This window comes from Talpa occidentalis, unplaced genomic scaffold (assembly GCF_014898055.3).
Source record: "Talpa occidentalis isolate TD23 unplaced genomic scaffold, MPIMG_talOcc4v2.1 talOcc4.17, whole genome shotgun sequence".
Lineage (NCBI taxonomy): Eukaryota > Metazoa > Chordata > Mammalia > Eulipotyphla > Talpidae > Talpa > Talpa occidentalis.
The window spans coordinates 49,397,315-49,420,314 of NW_023601754.1; the positions used below are offsets into that span (position 1 = coordinate 49,397,315).

A 23,000-nucleotide genomic window follows, 5' to 3' on the forward strand; every position below is an offset into this window, starting at 1 on the left:
AGCCCATTCCTGGGGCTTCCCTGGTGGCACAGGGGTTAAGTTTCAGCTCTGTCAAGCTATCACCAGCCACTGTGGCCTGAGTTTGATCCCTGGCCAGGAAGCTGACCCACATGGTACAGCAAAGCATTCCTGTCTCCCCGCTGCTCCCCTCAGCAGTGTGTTTCAGTAGATCTGCCTGTTTTGTTCCCCACTCTCTCTCTGGTGGATCCTCTCACCCCCGCACCTCCGGCCTACATTCCAGATCTTGTATGCATAAATAAATAAAATAAATCTTGAAAAAAGAAGGGCCCATTCCCTTTCCAGAAAATCACTGGAAGCCCTGCCCGCCCCCGCCCCTCGGCCCACAGAGGTGGGGTGTTTCCTGGAGTCAGGCATCATTCTGTGGAAGGAGGCACAAGTCTGAGTGGTTCTGCTGATGATCTGTTGCTGTGAAAATGATATCACACAAACCCAGGATGCAGGTGACACATTCATCACCTCCTAGTCAGAGTGGGCCGGGACCACACACAATCTGACAGGGTGCTCAGGGCTGCAAGCAAGGTGCTCCAGGGTCGGGGTCTAATTCAAAAGCTCAAGTGGTGGTGGCAGCGGGTGGGGGAGCCACTTCTGAGCCGCAACGCAATTCCCACAGTAACTGGAGTCAGCGCGGGTTTCAGAGGCTAAGGGCTCCGTGTCCACAAGCCCGCCCCGACTTTGGACCTCGGCTGTCAGCTCAGGTGTTCCCGGGTCTCCTGTCCTTCTGACCAACTGCCTAGAAAACTGGAGGTTCCGACTAGTACCTCAGCTTCATTCATTTGCCAGGATCACACAATTTTAGAAAATGTGGTGATTTTATTGTAAAGGCTACAAATCAGGGCCAACGCAAATGAAGCGACGCATACAGTGAGGACTGGGGCTCCCAAGAGTGAAGCGTCCTGTGTTCTCAGGATGAATCACTCTCCCCGGACATCAGCGTCTGCCACCAACCAGGAAGCTCCCCCGAGCCTGTGTCCAGACTGTGCATGAGTGACTCCATCTCTCGCCTCCCGCCAGTCCCCAGAGCTCAGGCTGATACGACCTGAGCCAGAGCCCGCAGCTGCTGATCCCATGGTTGGTCTGCAGATGGCCCAGCCCCCCCCCCCCCTCGCTCACTGGCTTATTGCCGACTGTGAACGACACCTCTCACTTAAACATTCATACGTTTTGAGAAGATTTGAGGAACAGGATCCCTATTACCATAAGCCCCCCCATGAGACCTTTGCCCCATACTCCTCTGGTCAGAAGTTTTTCCTTCCGGGGTCCAGATCTTCCCCGGCTATGTTTTAAGGGCTGAGTAGACACAGGTTTCCAGAGACGGGTTCATCTGGCTGGAAGGGCGCTCCCTTAGGGCTCTGGTGTCCAGCTCAGCGTAAGTCACTCCACAGGGTTCTTCAGCTGGTGACACCTGAGCTCCTTCATCCTGATAGTAAACAGGGAGAAAGGGGTCAAGTGTTCCCAGGAGGAAAATTTGACTGTGCCGTGTTAGCAGCCATAGCAGTGTGGTAGTCAGCTCTCTAAGGTATCTTCCATGAGCCTCCTCCTCGTCATGTCTTTGTGATGCCCCCTCCCCTCTTGAGTATTGACTGGACTTGTTTTACCCAATGAATACAGACAAAAAGGGGGTGTCATGTCTAAGACTAGGCTATGAAAGGCTATGGCCTTTCCCATCACTTTCTCATACTTCTCTATTTCCTCTTATCTGCTCAAGCTGAGGAAACCAGCTGCCTTGGTAGAATCTACACTCTGGAGAGGCCCACGTGGCTGGCATGGTCTGTGGCTGGCGTGATCACCAGCCGGCAGTCAGCAAGCCGCTGAATCCTACCAACAACCACCTTGAGTGGATGTGGAAGCAAATATTTTAACCAAACCCTAATCAGCCCTGACAATACCTTGTCACAGCTCTGTGAGACCCCCAGAGGACCCAGCTGAGGCCTGCCCTGCAGGTGCTGTGAGATCGTTAGTGTTGCATGAAGTTCCTAGTTTGGGAATGATTTGTTATGCAGAGATGGGTAATTCATCCATCCAGCTATTATTGGGGAGGAAGCTGCTCTTTCTCTACCCTACCCAGTCCATAGACTACAACATAATTTAAAGATTAAATAAAAATAATTGACATAAGAAGTATTAACAAGAGAAAAGACAAACTTTTATCACATGCACATGGAAGTCCCTAGAATGGGAGCCCATTTACTGGTCATTCCAGTAAAGAATTGTGGTCTCTAGGCTGTAAATTTAGGAGAAATTTACAAAGAACTTTGCAATTAAGAGAAAAGGGAATTTTGCAGAATTTATCCACACAGGCGTTGGGAATAGGCTTCCCAAGTGCTAGCCTGGGATGAGGCAGCAACAGTGTCTCCCAACTCCATCAAAGGATGTTGGATGGAAGACGTGTTATATCCACTCCATGGAATATTATACAGCCACAAGAAAGGATGAAGGCAGCCATTTTCAATAAAATAGAGGGGGTTTAAGAGAACTGTGTGTAGTAAAGCAAGTCAGAATGATCAAAACAAATACTGATCATTTGCATAGCAGACAATTTGACAACGTAAAACACTTCCAAGAATTGTGCACATTAAAAAACATCCTTGCGCCTCCCTGGTGGTGCAAGTTTTAAGACATAACCTATGAAGCTATCCACAGCCACTGCAGCACGAGTTCGATCCCCAGCCAGGGAGCTACCCACATGGCACAGCAGACCTCTCCTGACTCCCCTGCTGCTCCCCGCAGCAGTGTACTTCAGTCAATCTGCCTGTTCTGCTCCCCACTTCAGGATTCTGGTGAATCCTCTCACCTCCCCATACCTCTGGCCTACACCCCACTTCGTGTATGCATAAATACATAAATCTTTAAAAAATAAAAATAAAAAACCTCCTGAGGGCTTTGAGTTAAGAGGGAAAGGAACAAAGGGACACAAAGGATGGGGGGGGTGTTTCTTGTAACAGGAGGACTCTGGTTCATATGCAGACTGAAGTTAGTGGGGAAGATTGGAGGCAGGGAAGTCAACTGCTGGATTTCAGCTGAAACGTTTAAAACCACCTCAGTGAGGGTAGGCTGAGAAGGAGAGAACTTGAAAGAGAAATGTGTTTCGGAACCACATCCAGGCATCTAGAATGACTTTTTGAATAGTTGCGTTACCGAGCGAGGACTAGAGGAGGGATGTGGAAATCAGTCTTGTTTTTTAAAAAAAGTTTCTCGCACCTCCCTCACCAGAGGCTTCCTGTTTTTGACGACATAGATGATTAGGAAATAAATTCATTCTTGAATGTCTCCCAACTTCTTATTCAAAATTATCAACTTGCCACTTAAGCTCCCCGCTACCCTACCCCTCGGGGTCCTGTCTCTGGTCCTGACTCTGGTGTTAATATGCGGTGTCCAGAATAGGCAAATCCAGCGGCATAGAAAGCAGGTTCCTGATGGAGGGGAGTGATGGCTGAAAGGGTGTGAGGTCTTCTCTTGGGTGATGGAGTGTTCTGGAACGAGGTCATTGTTCCAGGGCACGGGGGAGGTCGCAAATGTCACTGAATTGTAAACGTGAAAATGGTGAATCTGTGTTAGGTGTGTCTTGCCAGAATTAAAAAAAAAAATTGAACTGTAAAGGAAAGACGATTAAGGGTTGCTGTTCATAATAACGGCCGCTCTGCTGGGTCTGGGGTCACTGTTGTCCAGATGAAGAAACTGAGGCTCAGGGTGGGAAACCTCTCGATACCAGTGGTTATTATAATAATAATAATAGTAATATCGTCTCAAGGTACTGAATGCACACACCACATGAGGGATCCTAGAGCTCGCTCTGTGGCTGTCAGCTCCATCTCACCTAGGAGGAAGGGGGTCGTCCCCTCTACAACGGGACATGTCCTCAGAAGGACAAGGCCTGGGATGAAGGTCCCACCGCCTGGGAAGGCACAGAAGAACTCAGACCGGGCTGTCCTGAAATGTTGAGGCGCGGCTGGTATGGGATGAAAACGGGGGTTCACATCATTGACAAAACAAGGTGGGAGATGGAGAATCTGGAAGGAGGAAGGGGCTGCGGGGAAATCCCCACAGTGGAAACTCACCAAGGCCGGAGAGCGACTCTGCCCAGGTATAACTGCATCTGGGAGGGGAGAGAGTGTGTGTGGCTTCACCCCGGGCTCCAGGGGTCAGGTCTACACACATATACACATACTCAGGCAGGCACACACATGCACATGCGCGCCCACACATTCACACCCATGTGGGCATACGGGAGCACACTAATGCATGCATGCAGCATCCACAAGCCCATACATATACACAGATTTGCATGTGAACATGCAAACTGCACACCCTCACACACTCGCCATGCACATGCAAGCACACACCACATGCTCACATTATCACACACACTGCTATATGCATGCACACGTGTTCACATGCATGCATACAGTCCTGCACACCCACCACACTCAAATACAGACTCGCATGCACACAAACACCTATTTGTGCTTCATATACATGCACAGATCCATGCACACACACGCAGCCACTTTCTTCCCCCGTGATTACTTGTCTCCATTTCTTCAGGTTCCTTCCAAGAGCGGGAGCTGAGGGAGAAGCAGAATGGAGCATTAGGGAAAAAGGAAACCGGAGAGAAATCCAAACTGTGTGGATAAGTGGGTGGTGATGGGGCACAAAACAAGGTCCCCTGCAACTAGTCTCTCTGCCCACTTCCAGCCCATACTCCCCACTCAAGGGGTTCTGTGTTGGAAAAGTGTTGAGAAATGAGGGGGAAGGAAGGGGCGGGGCCATGCGGTGCATGAGGAAAGACTCCAGGGGAAGGACACTGAACTTCTGAGAAGTGAGGATGATGGAGAGAAGTTGGGCTGGTGACTGGAGCTGGTGGGGGACCCCCTGAAGGTGGAGGTAAGGAAGATGGAGAAGTAGTGCAGTCAAGGACGGGGGACCAGCTAAGTGTTGGCTGGTGGGATTCTCGTGACTGGGCCTACCTTGTGGTCACCTTGTCAGCTGCCCCTGGGGATGAAAAAGAAGGGAGATGAAATGACCCTGGTGTTAGCATCCGCACCCTATTCCTCCCAAAGACTTAGACCTCGGCTTCCTGAACTCACCACATCGGGTGTGTTTGTAGATGAGGAAGGATGCAAGGAGCACGAGGAGCAAAGTGCAGATGGCAATGACGATGAATCCTGTGGGCCCTGGTGGGGAGAGAGCAGGGAAGAGGGACAGACAGGCATGTTCTGGTGCCTAAAAATCCTACCGCTCATCGCCCTCCTGTGGCACACTGCAAGTGTCACTACATTTTCCTCCCCCTTACATGTGTCCTGGAAGGGGGATGGTGCAATGCCTGTTAGGGGTGCAGAAGGTGGGGGTGGGGGACAGTCAATGTTTGATGTCCAGTCACACCATGAATAAGTAGGTGGAGCTGAGACTCTAGTCCTGCCCGCCTTGAAAGATCAAACCAGGCATCTTTTGGTCGTATAGAAATACAGATAGACACCCCAAGAAGCCGCCTGGTGACAGCTCTTGCTGCCTCCCCAGGAAACCTTACCTCATGTTTGAACAACTGGGTGACCCCAGAAGGTCTGTTCTCTTACCTTGAAAAAAGTTTGGAGACTTTTCTCCTGTATCTAGAAAGTGCAATTTCTGAGTTAAAAAAATGAAGAACATCTATTGCCCTATAGTTTTGTTTTTTTTTTAAATTGATCACTTTTAATTTTTTTGTTCTTTAAGATTTATTTATTTATTTATACAAGCACTGGGTACAGTCAGAAGCGCGGGAGGGTGAGAGAATTCACCAGAGCCAGAGCAGGGAGCAGAGCAGGCAGAAGGACCGAAGGACACTGCTGAGGGGAGCAGCGGGCGGCAGGAGAGGTCTGCGCGCCATGTGGGACCCTCGCCCAGCGGCTGGGGATCAAACCAGCGTTGCTGAGGCTGCAGGCAGCTTCGCAGCCCAGAGCTCAACCGCTGCGCCACCAGGGGAGGCCCTGCCCTATAGTTTTTCAGCACTATTATTTCGCAAGCGAATCTACATAGTAAGCAGCATGCCCAGATATGCTGACACCAGCCTCAGGGTAGACGTTTCTACTGGGGAGAGGCAGAAAAAATGCAAATGGGTTTGGCAGAAAAGAGGAACTTCTTTTTATCTTTACTTGTGCAAAAAAGACAACTTGGAGCAAATATGACTAAATGGGAACAAGTAAAATTCTGGGTAGTGGATGCTGTTATTTCTATGAGATGGTCTTTTTCAGGTTTCTCAAAAGAGTGGAAATTCTTATCAGTTCTCACTGGCATGTGGAAGGAACGTTTTCTGAGTTTTAGCTCTATCGAGGCAGCAGAATGAAATAAAATGGGGCAGAGAGAAAGAAGACAGTACTTCTAAAATGTCCCCAAGTGCCCCAGGACTCTGGAGTTGGCTGGTGGGATGGTTGCTCTTACCTGTCAGCTTGGCTGTGCTCTGGTACCCAGTTGTTGAGTCAGACAGGTTGCTGCTATTTTGCATTTGACTAGTGCTGGAGGCAGTGGACTCTAGGGGAGGCAGGTTACCTTCCTCTGTGGGTGAAGACCCTAAACATAAAGAACGGTGTCTGTCTCCACCATGCGGATCAACTCTTGCCTGGGTTTCCAGCCTGCCCTGCAGTTCTCAGGCTCATCGACCCCACATTCATCAGGCAGTGCTTGATACCTCTTCCTCAGTGTCTCTCGTGTATCTCGGCATATGTGATAAGGGTAGAAACACAGACAGACAGCTGTAGATGCATCTGGCAAGGAGATTTTATATGTGTGTGTGCATATATATATATAACTTATTTTTTCCTATTAGTGTTTTTCAAATTTCTCAAAAGAAAGGGAATCTTACATGTAGGTTATACTATTTATTATATACACATATATGGGATATATTTTATATAATTTATATAGTAAAGTCAAGTACATGTGATATATATGTTACATGTAACTTATATATGTATAATTTATATATACACGTTCTTGTGCATATATAGATAGAGATCTACATCTAAGCATGTATATTGTATATTATTTGTATGTGTGTGGGTGCAGATGTGTGCTTAGATAGACATATATCTCCATCCTACGGGTTATGGTTTTCTGGAGAACCCTGGCTAGTACAACCTGTTGGGAGAATTCTTCTAGAGGAAATATCACTGTGGTTTCCAGGACAAGACTAGTGGAGCCTCTTGGCCATCTTCTCTAGTGCTCGCTGGGAGCCACACTAACAGGGCACTACCCTAACTTGCAGTCACCTGCACTAACACAGCACCTACCCTGACCTGCAGTCACCTGCACTAACACAGCACCTACCCTGACCTGCAGTCACCTGCACTAACATGGCTGGAGGGTCTGCTCTTGAACCTGATCTATCATCGTCCCTCGTAGCCACAGACCTGTGTATAACCCTTCTGGTGCAGGGAGGTCAAGAGAGAGCAAAGACAAGGTTGCCTTTACAGATGAACAAACTAAACCTCAAGGGGCTGACACAGGTTGCTCCGATCACCAGGCTCGTGGCAGAGCCGAGGTGGGACCCCCGTCAGTTCTGATTTGATGCCCACCACCTCACTCTTCCTTTGAAGACCCCTCCCTTCTGAGCCCGTGCTTCAGAGAAGGTGGCAGTTCAGAGAAGTTCAGAGAAGCGCTTCAGAGAAGTTCTCAGTTCACTCCCCATCACTTCTTTCTTAAAAACATTAGAAAGAGGGCACTACCATATGACCCCTCAATTCTACTTCTGGGTCTGTAACCATTAGGCAAAGTGAAATAAGCCAGTCACAGAAAAGCAGATACTATAGTCAAGAGCTGGAAACAACCTAAGTGCCCAGTGGCAGATGAGAGGATCAAGAAGATGTGGTTTGGGCCTCCCCGGTGGCGCAGCGGTTGCACGCTGGGTTGCGAAGCTGCCCGTGGCCTCTGCGGCGCGGTTCGATCCCCAGCTGCTCCCCGGCCACCGGAGGAGGGTCCCACATGGCGCGCAGACCTCTCCTGCCGCCCGCTGCTCCCCTCAGCAGTGTCCTTCGGTCCTTCTGCCTGCTCTGCTCTCCTTTCTGGCTCTGGTGAATTCTCTCACCCTCCCGCGCTTCTGACTGTACCCAGTGCATGTATAAACAAAACAAACAAATAAATAAAACATGCCTCTCTAAAAAAAAAAAAAAAATGTGGTTTGTGTACACAATGGAATGCTACTCAGCTATGAAAAATTAAAAGCTGAAACCCTGCCAATTGCAATAACATGGATGGCCTGAGGGTATTGTGTTTAGTGAAACAAGTCAGATGAAAGTTGTGTCATTTCACTCATATGTCATATAGAGACCAGACCAATGAAGTAAATTAGATAAAATGTGCTTAGTGCCCTGAACTGTAAGTTCAAAATGGGGAAGATCATAAAATTTACTTTTGCATTTTTACCACAACATAAAAAAAAAATCATTATTTTGGGCCTCCCTTGGTGGCGCAGGGCTTGGTTGAGCCCTGGGCTGCGAAGCTGCCCGCAGCCTCTGCAGTGCCGGTTCAATCCCCGGCCGCAGGTGAAGGTCCCACATGGCACGCAGACCTCTCCTGTCGCGCCTGCTGCTCCCCTCAGCAGTGTACTTCGTCAGTCTGCCTGTTCTGCTCTCCGCTCTGGCTCTGGTGAATTCCCTCACCCTCCTGCGCTTCTGACTGCACCCAGTGCTTGTATATATAAATAAATAAATAAATCTTAAAAAAAAAGATTTGGAAAAAAAGAAGTCACATAAGAATATAAACTAACAGCCAATTAAAAAAAAAAAAAGAAAAGAAAAGGGAACACAGATCTTTCTGGAAGTCACTGCATCTGTCTGGGAGAGGCATTCCTTGGGAGCATTGTCATTCTCCCTCCTCCTCTGCCTTCTTGCCGGAACCTCCTTTTGTATTCCTAGGAAGTGTCCTTCACACTTTAGCCTAAATGAGAGGCATCCTGCCTAGGAGATGAGCAACAACTGTGTGGCTACATCTGATCTAACTCGCAGGCATGACACCCCCATCCTGGTACCTCAAAGCACACCTGGTCACTGTGATGGAAGCCCTCGGCCCAGCTCCTGTGGAGTCTCCACTTCCTGTTCTTTCTTAGTGAAGATCCTCTCTACTATTCCACAGGATCCTGGTCCTAACTTGTTTCTACCAAATGATTTCTTCAGGATCCAGAGCTTTGTGGGAACACAGGGACTGCCCCCCCACCCCGGTGCCTCCACTCCCTTGCTCACTGCCCCACAGCTGGAAGTTGTCCACTATATTCTCCAAATGAGGCAGAGCCTTACCTGTCACCTGGATGGAGACGGACTCACTGGGGCACGAAGCCCAGAATGGAGCCCTGGTCTGGTGGCTCACACAGCTGTAGTTGCCACTGTCACTGGCTGTCACCTTCAGAAGGAAGAAGTCGGTTCCCCTCTCGTGTGAAGTGGAGACCTGGGTGGGTGGTGCTGACTCTCCTGCCTTCAGTATAACAAAGTGTGTCAGCTCAGTCACGTGGCGGGGCCACTGACACTGCAGGGTCACGTTCTCTCCTGTGGTCACCTCTCCGCTTGGGTGGGCTTGGAGGGAAGGTTTGGGGTAAGAACCTGAAAGACAAGAAGGCTCCAGGGTCATCCCGTGCTCCCGGCAGGGTCTCAGGGAGGAGGAGGTGCAGACGCCTGGCCCCGGCCTCGTCCACTCCAGCTCCAGGAAGCACTTCTGCCTCCTGCAGGCCCTGGGTACAGGGCGCCAGCTGGGCCCCTGTGTCTCCCCAGCCCCCCAACTGCGCTGCAGGGACACCCTTGCCTCCCTCTCTGTCTCTGGTTCCTCCCTCACCCCCACCCCTGAGAAGACGGGGTGTCCTCACCTGTCACCAGGAGTAGAAGGACCTCACTGGGCGGTGATGTTTCTCGGGGCCTCTCTCTTCTCTGGTAGTGACAGGTGTACTCTCCAGCTCGACTGGCTTTTGGCCCAGTGAGGCTGAACTCGGCCGGGCCCTCTGTCCAGTCAGTTGGGGGCACATCCACCACTGTGTGTCCTCCCCTTCTGAGATGAAACTTTCCCAGGCCCCCGATGGGCGCGCGGCATGTCAGCGTCACATCAGCACCCTCAGGCACCACCGCGCTGGGCCAGGCCGTGAGGGAGGGCCTGGGAAGAGGCCCTGGAGGAAGCAGAGTTCAGGGCTGGCTGCCATGTCCTCACCTGCTCCCCGGAGGCCCAGTGAGGGAGGAAGGGCGGAGAGGGCTGGAGCAGGGTCTGGTAGAGGAAACACTCACCGTCTCCTCCAGTGTCTCCTTGGCCCACGCGCAGCCCTGCAGAGGAATCATCATCCATGAGTCGGTCCCGCTGGAGCCGCCCAGCTCCTCCCTGATGCCCAGGAACTGGGCCAGGCCCTCACTGAGCTCATGCCTGTCCCCTGGGGTCCTCCTGTCCCCACACTGGACTCTCCCCGCTCAGCGCCTCCCTCCTGGCTCACAGAAAGGCTGCGGCTCCCACTCCCGAGGCCCCAGCGCCTTTCTGGGTTCCACGAAATCCCACAAACTCTCCTTTTCTCATCTTCTGTCCTGAGCCACCTCAGCCTCACATTCCTAGTAGGTCTGTGTCGGATTGTCTGGATTCCCACAGCCCCGCCTGGGGAGGAGGCAAGAACCGTGAGAGAGACTGAGGCGGCGTCGGACACGAGGGTCCCTGGCCCCAAACAGACCTGAGGGTCTCCTCACAGTCTCCATGATAGACGAGGCCCCACAGGGAAGGCCTCCTGTGTCTGGGTGACAGTGTGGAGATAGAGCCGCCAGGGCGTGGAGCCTGCAGTGCGCTTGCCGTTGCTCACACCCTCCTGCCATGGCGGACACGGGCCACCACTAGAGCGCCCGGAGGCAGGGGTCTCGGTGCTGCTGGCCTCAGCACCCCGGCGTCCACACAGTTGTGGCACAGTGTAGGACCTCAGCAAGCCACGCTGCTGAGGGCCAAGGTGCCCCACTGGAACATGGTGGAGGATTCGGGGGCACTGGTGATGGGCAGGGGGTGAAAACATGCATTTGCAGAGGTTTGATCCTGTAACCCCCAGAGATACAACCATGGAAAGGATGTTTCCTCAATAAACATAATTGGAAAAAATGATTACAAGATGCCCCAGCACCAGCTGGGCTGAGGAGCGGCAGCCTCCTCTCCCCCATCTTCTCTCATGTCTCCTCACGTCCAGACCTCTCCATCGCCACCACCAATACTGGGGGAGGAAGGCTGACTCCTGGAGGGGTGAGCCCGGTCCGTGGGAAGCACTGGTTGAGGCCACCTTAGTCTTTGGTTTGAAGGTTCTGCTCCAGCATTTGCAGTTGTCTCTTGTCAGCCTTTCATACTCCAGAGAGAACAGAGTCCCTGCGTGTCCTGACACAAGCCTCAGAAAATCCAAATGGCGATTCCAGGAAAGGGAGCACCTAGAGCCGTCCCCTCTCCACATGCAGCTGCCTTTAGCGTTCTCTGACTCAGATGTTCTCTTTTTTTTTTTTGTTTTTTTTAAAGATTTATTCACTTATGCACACAATAACTTGGGTACAGGCTGGAGGTGTAGGGGGTGAGAGGACACACCAGAGACAGAGTGGGGAACAGAACAGGCAGACTGACTGAAATCCACTGCTGAGGGGAGCAGGGGTGAGGCAGGAGAGGTCTGCTGCACCATGTGGGTAGCTCCCTGTCCGACCGTGAGTCAAACTCATGCTGCAGAGGCTGCAGATTGTTTCACAGTGCTGTGCTTAACCCCTTGCACCACCAGGGAGGCCCTGACTGAGTTGTTCTTAATCATATCTCCACATTGGCTTCCTTTGGGAGGGACTAAATCGCAAAATCATTTAATGAGAATCGTTTGGGGTAAGACTCAGGCGCCAAAGGTCCATGCTTCCCAGTGATGCAAATCTACACTGGGTGAGAGAACCTTGTCTCAGGGAACCTGGCAAAACATCCCTCAGACCCACAACACACACACTCCACATCCGTGTGCTGAGAAAGAACCTTCCAAGGGAAAGTGATCTGAACAACACCGACAGTTCCGCCATTAATGCCCCAGTGTGCTAGATGCCATTTTGTGTGAGAGCCGAGATCCCTGTAAAATTACCATCCCCAATTCCGTCCACGCTGGAGGGGATGAAGCTGAGTGAAATAAGTCGGGAGAGAGACAAGTACTGCATGATTTCACTCAGGTGGGATGTAGAGAAAGAAAACAAGGAACAAGCTGAACAGAAACTAGTCCTAGAAACTGGCTGTGGAACTGAGGCTTTGAGGGGTAGAGGGAGGTAGGGAGCAAAGGGGAGATGGGACCCCCATGGACTGTAGTGGAGGATTTTGGGGGGTTTTGTGATAGGTGTGGTCTGGCAACTTATATCTGAGGAGCAGTGAACCTGCACTCCTCAGTCATACACAGTGTTATAAACCATGTTACCTCGATAGACAGTGACACAATGTTTAACATAAAATTCTCGTTGTTGGGAAAAATTAAATAAAATGAGTATCATGCCTGTTTATGAATGTTGATGTGAGAGAGACATGGATCTAACTCAATGGATGTTGATTAGGTCTTTTTTTCAAGGAGATTTCCTCTTTCTCCCCCTCACGGAGCAGGCGGTTTTGTTTCAGTGAAAAGGAGACGTTCTCAGGCCTTTGGGCTACAATTGCATGGGCCGGTGAAAATATGACAGTTTGTATTTTGAAATATAAAATTCTTAAATGGCCAGAAGGTGAAGAGACTGAAGGTGTGATGAAGAGGATAAACGGAGGGACAGAATGTGGTCTAGCCAGAGAGAGGATGTATTGGGCACAAGGAGTGGAATTGTGCTGTGGGCTACGACAGGAAAGACCTTGACAACGCAGTGAGGGAAATTAGCCATCCCGCAAGGACAGAGAGTGCGCCCTCCCACTTAGACCAAGTAACTCAGACAGGCAGGGTCACAGAAGCAGAGTAGAGGTTCCCGGGGTGTGGAGAAAAGAAGCGGAGATAGAGTTTATGTTGGGGTTGATGAGATTTTGGTTCACGGTCACACAGCAATGCAAATGTATTTAAGACTGCTGAACTGAACGTGCATTGACAAATGGTTAAAAGTATAAACACGGGCAGGGGTTGGGGCCTCCATCCCCCAGGCAGTTGAAAACCATGTATATCTCTTTTGACTTTCTGAAAAACTTTACTCATAGCCTGTGGCTGATCAGAAGCCTGACCGATAACATGGTCAATTAACACAAATTTTGTATTTATGTGCATTATGTGGTGTCGTCTTAGAATAAAGTTAGCTGGAGGCTGTAAACCAGACCTTCTTCGCTCTATCCCGACAGGTCCCTCTAAAAACATTACTGGAAACGTCTTCCTAGCACACACCTCCAGAGTACAGAATGCTCCATGGAACAGTGTAAAGACTGGAGTCCGGAAATTATGTTGAGAGGGAAAACCAAGTGCCAAGGACCAAACCAAGGCAAGATCTCCTCTCCTTGTGGATCTCAAGCTCTCCTGTTTTCTGGAAAGACTCATTTCTATTGTGCCGTAGTCCCCCAGCTGGGGAGAGTCTGAACCACTCATCTTTGCTTTCCTGGCTTATTCAGACACACCCAGGATGCTTCCATGTCAACACCCCTTGCGTGTGTCCCACTTCATGTAACGTCATGGCTGAGCGGAAGCAACATTTGTGGAGGGAGGCAGTTCTGGTTGATCTGTGTCTGTGCAACATGGTCGCCTCATGGTGCAAGCTCAGATCCTAACCTCTAAGAGTGCATCTTACTCTGGCAGTTGTTGTTGTCATTGTTTTGGGGAGTATCAGAGAGTTAGTTCCCAAACATGGAACACACCCCACTGGTCTTACGTGTGGTGATGTTAGGTGGACGGAAGGTGGTTAAGCTTTGCGTGATGGGTGCACTCAGCACTCTTATGGTGCCGTTGGTTTTATCAACCAGAGAGCCGTTTGCAGCGAGTCTTTGATGCCTCTCCCTCCCAGTGACTCACCTTCAGTAGGCTTCAGACTCACGGCTTGAAAGGAGCAGGATATAGTTAAAATATTCTAACATTCATTTTCCTTGCCTTTACGTTATAGTTACCTTCCTTTTGACACACCTCACACCAATTTTCTGCCATCCCTAGGTGCCGTCCCGCGAGACTTACTGAAACAGAGGAGGAAGAGTAGCTTCGAGATCATAGTGGCTGATCAGCCTGTCTGGGGTCTTTCTTCAGGTTGGGGTCCCCAGCAGCGAGGGAAGCTGGGATGGTCACAGCCACAGCCTCACTTGAGACTAGAGTGTTGGAACAAATGGCTTTGCTGTGACCTTTCACTTCCTGTCTCCCACAGCCAATTTCCGTAACTGTGCTGATTTTGGGATTGCAGCATGTCCTCCGTGCCGATCTGAAATCATTAGACTCAGAAAATCCTTGTCTGTCTCAGTCAAATGTTAGGGATTAGGGAACTAACACACACACACACACACTCACACACACACACCCCTAAGGCTTGACCTGACGGATTCCTACTGAGGAGATACTTGGCTGTGGAGGGTACCGGCGGTCATCCAAGTCTCTCCATGTTGTCCATTGGACAAGAACTAGGGACTGTTGCCAGATAGTTCCCTCACTAACTGTGGCAGTCAGTTCCATTATCAAAGAAGACCCATAGGGCCTCCCCGGTGGCGCAGCGGTTGAGCGCTGGGTTGCGAAGCTGCCCGCGGCCTCTGCAGCGCTGGTTTGATCCCCGGCTGCTCCCCGGCCACCGGAGGAGGGTCCCGCATGGCGCGCAGACCTCTCCTGCCGCCCGCTGCTCCCCTCAGCAGTGTGCTTCGGTCCTTCTGCCTGCTCTGCTCCCCGCTCTGGCTCTGGTGAATTCTCTCACCCTCCCGCCCTTCTGACTGTACCCAGTGCTTGTATAAACAAAAACAAACAAACAAACAAATAAATAAACATGCCTCTATAAAAAACAAAACAAAACAAAAACAAAGAAGACCCATAGGCCCCCAGAGGGCAATGCTGAGCATCTGCTGAGTGTAGAACAGAGACAATGGAGTAGTGAGAGCTTGAAGATGAGCAGAAGCATCCCTGGCAAAAAGGATCAGGGGCTCCTCTTTTGAGGGCTGCACGGGTGCGTTTTCCATGTTGGGAGCAAGGAAAGCCAAAATGAATTATTTTTGGGGTTCCTTAATCCTTCAGGCCCTGGACTGGCGCGCGTGTTGCGGGGGCTGCAGAGTCCCGTGTCGGAGCCTGCTGGTGTCTCAGCTGCAGCAGCCCCTGCGTGTCCTCACCCCCACTTTCCCGAATCAATGCTGACAGGTTGATAGAAGCCCTCCCCCACCAACTTCTGGGGCCCTGGTTCCAAAGCAGTCCTGTTCATCAGCGTGTCCCCTTCCCTGACCAGCGGGCCCATTTATCCCCCCACAGAATAGCTCAGACCAGTTCCCACCAGATCAGCCGTCGAGCGTGGTCCTCCAGGAGCTGCCTGGTCTGGGGGCAGCACCAAGTTCTTTGAGTTTTACAGAGTTTTGTGAAGCTGTGGTCTTTACAATCATTTTCAACTCCTGCAAAGTGTGTGTGGGCTCATAGCCCTTACTTGGCCAGCGGGTCCCCCAAAGAAATTATCAGCATGTCTGAAACTGCAAGTTTCTGTGTCTCTTCATCTACATCCATGCACTGAACCGCCCCTGCTGATGTTGCTTTTGTTCAGAAAAGACTTGTCTCTGCAAGCTGGAGATGTGAGTCCCAAGTCAACTCCATCCCAGCTGACCAATCTGCCACCTTCTGCATCCGGGTAATATATAGTGCTTCCTGCCAAATGTTGCTAGAATCTCTTAAGTAATGGGAGACACGTAAATGGAGGCACAGCCAGGCCTCCTCAAAGACAAAGGAGAGGCAAGAGCAGGAATTGGACCTGGTCTGTGTCTCAAAAGCCCATTCCTGGGGCTTCCCTGGTGGCACAGGGGTTAAGTTTCAGCTCTCTCAAGCTATCACCAGCCACTGTGGCCTGAGTTTGATCCCTGGCCAGGAAGCTGACGCACAGCACGTGGTGCAGCAGACCTCTCCTGTCTCTCCACTGCTCCTCTCAGCAGTGCATTTCAGTTGATCTGCCTGTTTCACACCCCACTGTCTCTGGGGGATCCTCTCATCATCACACCTCTCACCTGTACCCCAGTTCTTGTAGGCATAAATAAATAAATCTTTAAAAAAAAAAAAAAAGGACAAGGGAGTGGAAGCAAGATGTTGCAAAGAGAGGACAGCGCAAGTGACAGAGAAAGGAGAATCAGGGTGGCAGAGCAGACACGTTCCTGTCACATCAAGGAAACATCCCCCAACTGATGCAGAGCCTTACCTGTCACCTGGATGGAGACAGACTCACTGGGGAGCGAGGCCCGGAATGGAGTCCTGGTCATGTGGCTCACACAGCTGTAGTTCCCGCTGTCACTGGCTGTCACCTTCGGAAGGGAGAAGCGGGTTCCCCTCTCGTGTGAAGTGGAGACCTGGGTGGGTGGTGTTGACTCTCCTGCCTTCAGTATAACAAAGTGTGTCAGCTCAGTCATGTTGCGTGGCCACTGGCACTGCAGGGTCACGTTCTCTCCTGCGGTCACCTCTCCCCGTGGGTGGGCTTGGAGGGAAGGTTTATTGTAAAAACCTGAAAGACAAGAAGGCTCCGGGGTCACCCTGTGCTCCTGGCGGGGTCTCAGGGAGGAGGAGGTGCAGACGCCTGGCCCCGGGCTCGTCCACTCCAGCTCCAGGAAGCACTTCTTTTTTTTTTTAATTTTTTATTTATTTATTTTTTGGATAGCAAAAATGTCACAGGTCTCATTGTCACCACTGCAATCAGCTTACTGTGATGGAAGCATAACCTGATATCCATGTGGCCACATCAACGACTCCTGGACACCATGAGCAAGGGTGCCCCTTCTCATCTCGAATGGGGCCACCAGGAAGCACTTCTGCCCCATGCAGGCCCTGGGTACACGGCACCAGCAGCTCTGGCCCTGTCCCTCCCCAGCCCCCCAACTGCGCTGCAGGGGCGTCCTTGCCTCCCTCTCTGTCTCTGGCTCCTCCCTCACCCCCACCCCTGAGAAGACCCAGTGTCCTCACCTGTCACCAGGAGTAGAAGGGCCTCACTGGGCGGTGATGTTTCTCGGGGCCTCTTTCTTGTCTGGTAGTGACAGGTGTACTCTCCAGCTTGACTGGCTTTTAGCCCAGTGAGGCTGAACTTGGCCAGGCCCTCTGTCCAGTCAGGTGGGGGCACTTCCACCACTGTGTATCCTCCCCTTCTGAGAACAAACTCTCCTGGGTCCCCGATGGGCGCGCGGCATGTCAGCGTCACGTCACCACCCTCAGGCACCACCGCGCTGGGCCAGGCCGTGAGGGAGGGCCTGGGAAGGGGCCCTGGAGGAAGCAGAGACCAGGGCTGGCTTCCGTGTCCTCACCTGCTCCCCGGAGGCCCGGTGGAGGGTGGGAGGGAAGGGCAGGAGCAGAGTCTGGTAGAGGAAACACTCACCGTGGCCTCCTGTGTCTCCTTGGCCCATGCGCAGCCCTGCAGAGGAATCATCGGCCGTGAGGCGGGACCCGCTGGAGCCTGTCACCTGCATCACATTCTCCTGCCATCCCGGCTCTGCCCTGAACCCATGTGGCAGCAGAATCTATTGTGTTGTGACCAGTGGCCACAAAACTGTGGCTTATAAAAACAGGCTCCCGCTAGTGAGCAGCGCCGTAGCTTAGAGAAGTTCAGTGACACTGGGCAAAAATCCAGCTGCTGGCAGATGCCTTCCTCTGGGCGCTCCAGGCGGGGGCTCCTTTTCCTGCCCTTTTCAGCTTCTAGAGACACCCCATTCCTTACCTGGTGGCTCTTCCATCTTTGAAGCCAGCCCTGGTGGGTGAGTCTGACCTGCTCCTCCTCTCTGTACTGCCCTGAAGACCCATAGGGTCACCCAGGGACCAGCCAGATAACCCAGGACTGACAGGCCACCACGGGGCCAACTGACCCGCAGCTGGAATTCCATCTTCCACCTCAGTTCCCCTCTGCCACGGGAAGGAACAGACCCCAGCTCCCAGGAGTCAGGGCGTGGACGTCTGGCGGCCAGGCGCAGTCATTCATTTCTCACGTTGTCCCCCGTCACCACCCCACATTCCTCTCCCCTCATAGTGCCCCCAGGATTCTGTCATTGTGCCCCAGAACCTACCTATTGCTCCCACCATCCATCCTTTATCCATCTTAGTCTTCTAGTGTATCTGGGTTTTATTTAATTGCAGTGCATGTTATTGAGGGGTATCGAGGCAGTCCCGGTGAAAGAAACAGCAAGTCAGTGAGACGTGCGTTGCCTTTGAACAAGGGAATTGGGCCCTGCTGAGTTGCCCAGGGCCCTGTTTAAACGGGGAGATGAAATCTGGGACTCAGCTCCTGGGATTCCTTGTGGGCAGGTGGTTTAAATCACTGACCGGTAGCTCCTACTCTCTGTGTGTCCAAACATCTTGGCCCACGAGACTGGCCAAAGGCACCAGGCAAGGTCTTAAGTTCTGATTAATTGTCTTGGGGGATGGCTGAGATCCGCATATTCCCAGCTGGGCAGTAAACAGCCTGAGCATGGCCGGGCACAGCCCGCCAGAACAAGCTGTGGCACCGCTCTCTCCTGCCCACCTCGTGGACCTAACCTTTAAACATCTGTCCTCCTCGCTCCCCTTGCTCTGCTCTTCTAGAACAGCCAAAACGCGTCCTCCTTTCCCTGCACCGGCTCCCTCGTGCATATATGCCACCCGCCTTCCTGCCCTTGGGTTCGCGAAAAGGCACCTCGGGCATTGCAGTCACCAGCATGTTTTCCTTGGTGCCCAGAGTAAATGTCAAAAATCTAAACTTGATAGCACTTGGAAGGAGGGAGCACACATCCCCCACCTGGGATGGATCAAAATGACGCTGCGAGGTGTGTCGCCAGCCATCCGCGCGGGTGCTCGGGCGCACCTGGCTTATCACAGCCGCTCTGCTGGGAAAGGTGGTCATCACGAGGGTAATCGGTGGGTTTGTTTTTGTTTTTTTAAAGCAACTTTCAAGTACATGATATGGTAGTTACCATGCTGTCCACTAGCCCCCCAGATCTTACTCATCTCATAGCTGGAAGTGTGTGTCTGACCAACATTTCCTCATTCCCACAGCCTCTTCTGCTGAGAAACCACCGCTCTGCTCTGTTTCTATGAGATCCGCTGTTAAAGATTCCACACGTAAGCAAAGTCGCACACTATCTGTCTTCCTCCGACTTATCTCACTTGACACAATGCCCTCGGAGTCCATCCATGTTGTTGTGAATGGTAGAATTTCATTCTTTCTTGTGGCTGAATAATTCTCTATTGTGCCTCGATGCCGCGTTTTCTTTATCCGTTTACCTGTTGGTGCACTTAGATTGTTTCCATTGCTTGGCTGCTGTGAATAATGCTGCATGTTGTGAACATGTGTGTAAGTGTTTCTTCCAGAGACTGATTTGTCCTACAGATAATCACCCAGAGCTGGGATGGATGCCTCCTATGGTGGTTCTGTTTTTCAATTTTTGAGAAACCTCCGTGCTGCTTTCTGTAGTGGCTGCACCAATTTACATTCCCACCAACAGTCTATGAGGGTGTCCATCTCTCCACATCCTGGCCCACACTCACTATCTCCTCCTCTTGATGACGGATAGTCCTACGGATGTTGAGCAGTTGCAGCAGGGACAGCGTGGTCACACAGCCTGCTACCTGGTCTTTACGTAGAAAAACTTTCCGGCCCCTCCTATCGTTGGATTCACCGTTTACACCCCTTCTTGGGGTTTTTCACAGCCATGAATCCATGCATTCATCCTCCCAACATTTCCACCCTAACGACCCCAAATTATGACCTCAGTGTTTGGCTCAGTGGAAAACCTATGGTCTTCGGAACTGTGCAGCCCAGAATCTGCATTCAGCACAGAGTGAGAGGCCTTGTGTCCCCTGGGTCCCGCTTCTCTTAAAATCTGTTTTGTGTCTGTCATTTCCTTATTCCTTGGTTCTTTTGGATTCCTCTCTCAACCCTGTTCACTGGAGCTGGACTCCGGCATACAGGAAACTGAAGTTTCTAGTCTTTGCTTACCCGTCCTCCCCCTTACCTACGATTCTCACCAACTCGGCTGCCTCCACAGCCCAACCACCACCACTTGCAATGACCCTCCTTCCCCCCAAGTCTTACCAGTGAAGAGCAGAGTCAGGAATAGGGGGAGCATGGCAGCCCTCTAACTTCCCCCAAGGATCTCCCTCCTCTTTTACTGTCTCTTGACTCCGGGATATGCAGGAACGGCTTCGCTTTGGCTTTTGACCCTCCGCTCTCACATTTCCACACTTGTCTCCTCGTCACAACCAGGAAGTGATGAGCAGCTATTGCAACAGGCTCGCAACCACATTGCGCAGGCTTACATTAACACAGAGTTCAGACCGGTGGCTTCGAAGTCCTCTTTGAGAGTGTGCCAAGTATTTGAGAAGTCGCTAGGTGAATCTTAACATCCACTGCCCCTTCTACACGGTGACAGAATGTGGCTGGACCCAGGCACTCCAGAATAAAGAGATGTTCCTCTTCCACAGAGAACTGCTATTCTTCTCGGTAGACCAGATGTGAGTGGAAATGACACTCCAGTTATGCCCAGAGAACGGACGTTTGTGGGTTGGACCAACGACAGAGCTGACTCGAAAAGATGAGATATTGCAGAGATATGGGGAAGTGAGAGTCGAAGAGAGTGAAACAACAGGTTCTTAAAGAACGTAAGAGAAAAGGAATCCACTTGGCAGAAGAGACATGTTTGTGAGGGGTTTGTAAGTTGCTGACAGTAATGTGTCTCCTCACCATCTTCCACAAAATCTTCAGTAAAATCAACCTCTTCATCCAGATGTTGGTGGGGAGGGGCTCTTCGGGGGGGGCCAGGAGCCACATTTCACATGTGGCGAGGTGTAGAAGGAATGTAGGCACAATGTAAATGGTGGGTCCCACAGATGGGGAAAGACTGACATGCACATGGAAAAATCTAGAAGGTTCGGTCATCAAGCCCACTTAGAGAGAACAATAAGTATTTAATGCATATCCAAGAAGGCACACCTGCAAAGACAATTTCATCTAGGACTTCACCAGGAAACCCTTTGTAGAGCTCTAGTCTCCATGAGCACCAGGGCTGTATGTGTCAAGTTTCCCTCCAAATAACACATGCCCTGCACGGGTCTTGCTATTATTTAGCAAAGTTCAGTATAGCGGAGCCTTCCTCTAACTCATTTTCTCTCATCATTATACCCTGTTTCAGTCTTTCAGTGCCTCTCCACAGTCACCTTGCTTCATCTGCCACAGGTCCTCTGCACATGCTGTTCCCTTTGCCTCTGTACATGCTGTTCCTTTTGCCTGGCCTCCCTTCATCCATGGAGCAGTTAACATCTGCTCCACATTCTGATCTCACATCACTTCTTCAGCCACAGTTTGCTCTGTGGTTAGAACAAACCTTCCTGTTATAGACTTTCAAAGCTCCCCCCTCCTTCTTTTGCTATATTTGTAATGGTGGAGATGATTAATAGTGTCTCAGTACCCCCAAGTTCCCTTCTTCCTTTAAGTAATGTACCCCTCCCCCCATTTTTAGAAGGGGACACACCGTAGACCACTTTTTTCCCCAGTCACTTTTACAGCTCGACCTGGCTGGGTGACTAAGTTCTGGGTAACAGAATGTGAACCGAAGAGATGGGTTCAAATTCTCGGTCCTGCTTTGAAAAATTATTGTGTGACCTCAACTCCCCTCCTCTTTTCCTGCTGGCTCAGACCCAGGTGTGATTCTGACCTGCATGTTGGTAAAAGCAACACCGTCTCCCGCTCAACTGTGTACTGGTAAGTGGGAGAAAGAAATGTTTATGTGGATGTTTTCCCATAGGGTAGAGGAGCTCTTTGTCACAACAGCTTAAAGTGCGCCCTCATCGTACAGTGAGTTGTGCTTTGGTTCATGCATTTCTCTGTGAGCTTCACAGCGGCAGACTTTATGGTTTCTGTTACTCCCTGTAGTATCCCCAGCTCCTGGCAGAGTGCCTCGCATCTGGTGGCATTAAATGGCATGTGATACTGGTGCAGCCATTTTGGAGCGCAATCTGGATTCACCTTTAAAAAGGACAAATGGAAACACCGTGTGACCCAGCAATCACTTTTGGGAAACTCCCCCCAAAACACGAAGCCATCAACGCAAAAATTATGTGCTCCACATGTTTATTGCTGCACTATTTACAATAGCTAGGACATGGGAGGGATCTGAGCGCCCACTGTAGAGGCCTGGATGGAAAGATGGGGTCTGTGCATACAGCGAGCTGCCATGCAGCTGTTGCTCACAGCAAAGTGGAAGGAGTTGGAGGGAATTATGCGCAGTAAAGCAGGTCAGAATGACAAAGACAAACACTGAATTTTACACAGGGGACGATAAGACAGCGCAAAGTATTTACAAAAACTAATGGACACTAATAAAGAGGTGAGTCTTCTGAGGTTAAGAGAAAGCAGAAGGGAGAAAGGGTCAAAGAGATTTAAGCAGTGGCGGAGGGGGGAAATAATATGAGTCAAAGAAAAAAAACAAAGACGATTGTGTGATAAGTGGATGGATGGGGACTCGGGGAGCAGGGGAGTCCTAGGGAAGCAGATCCTGCACGCAGCTCCTGCGAGGTTGCTGTGGACCGCTGCTCTGTCGTGGCTAACATTTATTGAGCATTCACTATGTTTTAAACTTTCATGTGCGTTGTCCACTAACTACAGCAATTCTGAAAAGTGGGTATTCTCAGTGCACCCATTTTTCAGGTCAGGCATGCAAGTTTTGGGGAAGTCTGTCTCCTAGTAGCCCACAGTGAGTAGAGCAGCACAACGGGATTTGAACTCAGGTCTTCTGTCTAGAAAGACGTAACTGATGACCCAGAAGGAAGATGCACCCGTGCACAGCCAGCAGGGTCCATGTGGTTCTTGCTCAGGACGCTGGAGTCTCAGGGCTGCAGAGCCCCTGGCGGTCGGTGCTCCTGGCTGCCACTCTGGGAAATCTCCCCCTGCAGGTGT

At 51.0% G+C, this 23,000-nt stretch overlaps 1 protein-coding gene and 1 non-coding gene across 2 annotated transcripts; both read right to left on the reverse strand.

The window, feature by feature from the left end:
- Window positions 1-1,127: 1,127 nt before the first annotated feature.
- Window positions 1,128-20,543, reverse strand: TARM1 (T cell-interacting, activating receptor on myeloid cells 1). The gene is made up of 14 exons (XM_037515602.2): window positions 20,142-20,543; window positions 17,457-17,492; window positions 17,051-17,344; window positions 16,296-16,595; window positions 10,251-10,286; window positions 9,842-10,135; window positions 9,282-9,581; window positions 6,433-6,561; window positions 5,592-5,624; window positions 5,106-5,192; window positions 4,986-5,010; window positions 4,546-4,583; window positions 4,077-4,114; window positions 1,128-1,438 (listed from the first exon to the last, which is right to left on the reverse strand). The coding sequence occupies exons 1-14, from the start codon at window positions 20,173-20,175 to the stop codon at window positions 1,295-1,297; spliced, it is 1,788 nt and encodes a 595-aa protein (XP_037371499.1). The 5' UTR covers window positions 20,176-20,543; the 3' UTR covers window positions 1,128-1,294.
- On the reverse strand, window positions 16,752-16,885 carry LOC119250619 (small nucleolar RNA SNORA1). The gene has a single exon (XR_005126357.1). It is a non-coding gene; the product is annotated as a small nucleolar RNA SNORA1 (small nucleolar RNA).
- Window positions 20,544-23,000: the final 2,457 nt, after the last annotated feature.

Coding starts and splice junctions, on each gene's coding strand:
- TARM1 (XM_037515602.2), bottom strand. CDS start 20,175: ATGCTCCCCCTATTCCTGACTCTGCTCTTCACTG. Junction 10,136..10,250: donor AGGAGACACTGGAGGAGACG/GTGAGTGTTTCC, acceptor TGCTTCCTCCAG/GGCCTCTTCCCAGGCCCTCC. Junction 6,562..9,281: donor CGTCTCCATCCAGGTGACAG/GTAAGGCTCTGC, acceptor CTTTATGTTTAG/GGTCTTCACCCACAGAGGAA.